Source organism: Geospiza fortis, unplaced genomic scaffold (assembly GCF_000277835.1).
Source record: "Geospiza fortis unplaced genomic scaffold, GeoFor_1.0 scaffold23, whole genome shotgun sequence".
Classification (NCBI taxonomy): Eukaryota; Metazoa; Chordata; class Aves; order Passeriformes; family Thraupidae; genus Geospiza; species Geospiza fortis.
The window spans coordinates 14,718,843-14,723,878 of NW_005054303.1; the positions used below are offsets into that span (position 1 = coordinate 14,718,843).

General features: G+C 57.4%; 1 protein-coding gene across 1 annotated transcript in view; it reads left to right on the plus strand.

Moving 5' to 3' along the window:
* PYGL (glycogen phosphorylase L) overlaps positions 1-5,036 on the plus strand; it is a 12,244-nt gene that overhangs the window by 4,509 nt on the left and 2,699 nt on the right. Inside the window, exons 6-16 of the mRNA XM_031066254.1 lie at positions 229-340; positions 423-505; positions 1,406-1,549; positions 1,684-1,776; positions 1,995-2,141; positions 2,702-2,865; positions 2,967-3,081; positions 3,729-3,830; positions 3,909-4,056; positions 4,151-4,209; positions 4,838-4,979. Of these exons, the coding sequence (XP_030922114.1) occupies positions 229-340; positions 423-505; positions 1,406-1,549; positions 1,684-1,776; positions 1,995-2,141; positions 2,702-2,865; positions 2,967-3,081; positions 3,729-3,830; positions 3,909-4,056; positions 4,151-4,209; positions 4,838-4,979 (1,309 nt within the window). The remainder of the gene's footprint in view (positions 1-228; positions 341-422; positions 506-1,405; positions 1,550-1,683; positions 1,777-1,994; positions 2,142-2,701; positions 2,866-2,966; positions 3,082-3,728; positions 3,831-3,908; positions 4,057-4,150; positions 4,210-4,837; positions 4,980-5,036) is intronic.

The window sequence follows — 5,036 nt, forward strand, 5'->3', positions numbered from 1 at the left end:
AAATTAAGCTGCTCCTGACCTTTACACTCTTCATGAAGCCACTCTCCATGCCCTGAGCACTTCTGGCAAACACCAGCCAGCAGGCAGAGCCAGAGGGGTGTCCCCATGCAGGGCTACCAAGGACACGCTGAGCTCAGCCCTGAGCAGGAGGCTCTGTGGGATGGGAGGGCTCCAGGGGGGCATGGGGGGGATCCCAGCCCAATTCCAGCTGTCCTGGGGATGTCACAGGTGGTGCTGGCACTGCCCTACGACACGCCCGTGCCCGGCTACATGAACAACACGGTCAACACCATGCGCCTGTGGTCAGCCCGCGCTCCCAACGACTTCAACCTGCGCGACTGTGAGTGGGAGCTGGGCAGGGTGGGGTGGGGTGGGGACAGCTGGGGGGTCCCACGCCCACCTCACCCTCTGCTCCTCCCCAGTCAACGTTGGGGACTACATCCAGGCCGTGCTGGACAGGAACCTGGCCGAGAACATCTCCCGGGTGCTCTACCCCAATGACAACGTGAGTGGTGGTGTTTTAGGGTTTTTTTAGGGATGGAGGGGGAAAGGGAGCAGCTCCTCACTCCAGGATGCTGCAGAGGTGTTTTTAGTTGTGTTTCAAGCTGCCTGCAGTGCTTGGATGAGGGTTGGTGCGTCTCACCAGGGTGAGTCTGTTCTCCTGAGCTTTGCCCAGAGTGAGTGGGGATGAGCAGGCCCTGCTGCAGAAATGTTCCTTGAGTCTCAGAATGTAACGTGAATCAAACTGCTGAATGCTGCTGGTGTTGCCCTGGTGGCCTTTTGCAACCCTGGGACCAGAGGCTGCGCCTCAAAATTGCTGTTTGCACCCCAGCCCTCTTGCTCTGGGAGTTCCTGCCAGGCTGGCACTGAGGTGTGGTGGGACACACAGCCCTTCCCTAGCCACAAACCAAGATGTGGAGCAGGGGGAAAAAAAAGGGGAAGCTCCCCTTGCTCTGCAGCCTGTTTGAGGCAGGTCCTGATGGTATTTTTCCCATTTAATCCTCCTCCAGGCTTCCCAGCTGGTGAGGAGAGCTGGGGGCAATGCAGCTCCCGTGGTGAGGTTGTCTCCTGCAGCTTTTCCTTTGCATTTGATGTTTTTTGCTGCATGAATGGTGGTGAAATCCTCATGTTGGAAATAGCTCCTATAGCTTCCCTTCCCAGTGTCCTGGTACCTTTCCTTGCAGCCAAAAAGTTCAAACCACAGAGAGCAGGTTTTGACAATGCTCAGCTGGGATTTAACCTGTTTGTACCAGCACATCCCAAACCCTTGTGCTGGAATCTGGGAAGCAAGAAGAGCTTGGGATTCCAAGTGATGCTGGGGGAAGCACACCCTGGGAAAACCTTCCCCCAGGAAGTGCAGTGAATCCTGCAGGAATCCTGCAGCTCCCTGCTCCTCTGCCCACAGTTCTTTGAAGGAAAGGAGCTGAGGCTGAAGCAGGAGTACTTTGTGGTGGCTGCCACCCTCCAGGACATCATCCGCCGCTTCAAAGCATCCAAATTCGGGAGCACAGACAGCGTCCGCACCGTGTTTGATTCCTTCCCAGACCAGGTACCAGCCAGGGCTGCTCCCACCTCTGCCTTGGAGCTTGTTTCAACACCTCCCAGAGGATGCAGGTGTTTGTAGGCCCTTTGTGGGGTGCCCAGTGTCCCCCCTGTGTCCCACGTGCTACCCTGCTCTCCCAGGTTGCCATCCAGCTGAACGACACGCACCCCGCCATGGCCATCCCTGAGCTGATGAGGATTTTTGTGGACATTGAGAAGCTGCCATGGGATAAGGTAGGGACACCTCACCTGGTCTCCTGCACTTGCACCCACCTGCCCATGGTGGAGGAGCCAGTTTTGTGCCTGCTGGGAATGATGTGGAGCAGTCAGGCTGGGTTTAACTGGTGTGGATTGGGAGGAGCTGGCTGGGCTGTGCTGTTGGGCACGGTGGGAGGACCAAAGGTGGGTTCTGGCACTTGAGGTGTGACTGAGCACTGGCTCTTCCCTGCCAGGCCTGGGACATCACCAAAAGGACCTTTGCCTACACCAACCACACGGTGCTTCCCGAGGCCCTGGAGCGCTGGCCCGTGGACCTGGTGGAGAAGCTGCTCCCCAGGCACCTGCAGATCATCTACGAGATCAACCAGAGACACCTGGATGTGAGTGCCTGGGAGCCTGCTCCAGACAGGGGGACAGGGATGTACTGTCAGGATGAGGGGCACGCACAAACTGGTGATGTTGGGTGTGGGGCTGGGGGAGTCCAGCTGCTATTTTGGGAAGTTGATGTGTAGGAGAGCCCTTCCCTATCACTGCCATCCTGCAGTTAGTGACTGTTGAGAGGCTTCACCCATTGCTTCAGGGACTTGAGAGCTGGCATTTGTTACTTCCTAAATTCATCCTGGGAAAGATGATGTTGGGAGTGGTTTGACCTCCTGGTCCGGCAGCACAAGGCTTGTGCCAAAATGGCCTCACTAGCCAAGTGTGTGTCCCCAAACCCCTCTGTGTGGCAGCTTGGGGGGGATCCTTCTATCCAGAGACATCCATGCTGAGAAAGGGCACCCTTTGGAGGGAGTTTGCACCACCACAACAGAATAAAAGCCACCGCTCTGGCTGGTGTCAAATGCACTGGGGACATTGCCGTGGCCCCTCCTTGTAAGCCATGGGGTGGGACATCCCTCAGTGCCACCCCCTCTCACCACCTCCCTGGCTCCCCTGGCAGCACATCGCGTCCCTGTTCCCCAACGACGTGGGCCGGCTGCGGAGGATGTCCCTGATCGAGGAGGGGGACACCAAGAGGATCAACATGGCCCATCTCTGCATCGTGGGCTCCCACGCCGTCAACGGCGTGGCCAAGATCCACTCCGAGATCGTCAAGAGTCAAGTGTGAGTGAGGGGAGGGAGGTGCTGATGGCTCACCCTGAGCTGGGAAGGGGTGGTGGTGCCAGGTGGGCAAGGCTGGAGCTGTGCCATCCTCGCCCTCGCAGGTTTGAGGACTTTGCGGAGCTGGAGCCGGAGAAGTTCCAGAACAAGACCAACGGGATCACCCCGCGGCGCTGGCTCCTGCTCTGCAACCCGGGGCTGGCAGAGCTCATCGCAGAGGTACCGGCATGGGGGGAGCACCCTGAGGGCACTGACCCATCCCTGCTGAGCCCAGGGTGCCAGGGAACCTCAGCCATTCACTTCTTCTGGATGGTCAGGAGTTCAGGGTCGAGGGAGGGGAGTCTGCCCCTCTACCCTGCTAAGGTGAGACCTCACCTGCAGAGCTGCCTTCAGCCCTGGTGTCAACAACAGCAGAAGCATGTGGAGCTGCTGGAGCAAGGCCACAGAGATGCTCCTGACTCTGCCTGGCTGGGAGTGTTCAGCCTGGAGAAGGCTTCAGGGAGACCTTAGAGCCCCTTCAAGTGTCTAAAGGGGCACCAGGAGAGCTGGAGAGGGACTGGGGACAAGGCATGGAGAGACAGGAGAAGGAGGAATGGATGTAAACTGACAGAGGACAGGGTTAGATTGGATATTGGAAAGAAACTCTTCCCTGTGAGGGTGGTGAGGCCCTGGCACAGGGTGCCCAGAGAAGCTGTGGCTGCCCCATGCCTGGAAGTGTCCAAGGCCAGGTTGGACAGGGCTTGGAGCACCCTGGGCTAATGGAAGGTGTCTCAGCCTGTGGCAGGGGGCTGGAACTGGATGATGTTCAAGATCTCTTCCATCCCAAACCATCCCACCGTCAGCATGTGCCCTTGCTCCTGTTGCAGAAAATCGGGGAGGACTACGTGCGGGACCTGAGCCAGCTGACCAAGCTGCACAAGTTTGTGGACGACGACCTCTTCATCCGGGAGGTGGCCAAAGTGAAGCAGGTGAGGGGCGTGGGCAGGGGGAGCAGAGAGAGGGGCTGGTGTTCCCTGGGGGCTGACGTGGTCCCTGCCCTGGCCCAGGAGAACAAGGTGAAGTTTGCGCTGTACCTGGAGAAGGAGTACAAGGTGAAGATCAACCCTTCGTCCATGTTCGACGTGCACGTGAAGAGGATCCACGAGTACAAGCGGCAGCTGATGAACTGCCTGCACATCATCACCATGTACAACCGTAAGCCACCATGCCCTGAGGGGACAGGGTGCCCCGGGGCTGCAGCAGCTTCCCTGTGCCCCATATCCCACAGTGACCCTGCTGTTTTCTCCAGGAATCAGGAGGGATCCTGCAAAGCTCTTTGTGCCCAGGACAGTCATCATTGGAGGCAAGGTAAGTTGGGTCAGGGGTTTTAGAGATTTTGGAGGAAGTCCTTGGAAGTGTCCTGGGGTGGGATGTGGGCGCAGATGTTTCATGGGGCTACATCTCTACAACTCCCTGACAGGAGGGTGCAGCTGGCAGAGTTTGGTCTCTTCTTCAGGGAACAAGGAAATGGCCTCAAGCTGTGCCAAGGGAGGGTTAGATGGGATATTAAGAAAAATTTCTTCATCAAAAGGATGGTCAGGCATTGCCCAGGGCAGTGGTGGAGTCCTCATCCCTGGAGGAACTTGAAAGACATGTGGATATGGCACTTGGGGACATGGGTCAGTGGTGGCCTCAACAGTGCAGGGGGAATGGTTGGATTCCAATTTAAACAATTCCATGATTCCATGGTGTTAAGTCCATGAAGTTGTCCCAAGAAGCACTGGAGTAGTACTGATACTTCAACCCAAGCAAGTTTGGGTGGGGTTTGGACAACCATCTGCTGTCTGTGGTCATGAAAGCCCCCAGAAATGTTGTGGTGTAACACATGGTGATGGGAACAGGGATGAACAGGTTGTTCCCTGGACACTGGGAGGTGGCTGTGCCTCACCTGCCCCTGGCACCAGCCCTCCTGGCTCACCTGTGGCTTTTCTCCCAGGCTGCCCCGGGATACCACATGGCTAAAATGATCATCAAGCTCATTAACGCCGTGGCTCAGGTGGTGAACAACGACCCCGTGGTGGGCAGCAAGCTGAAGGTCATCTTCCTGGAGAACTACAGGGTGTCCCTGGCAGAGAAAGGTACCTTGGGTGGCACATGCTGTGGGAAGGGGCTGTCCCTCCCTCCCCTGGCTCCCA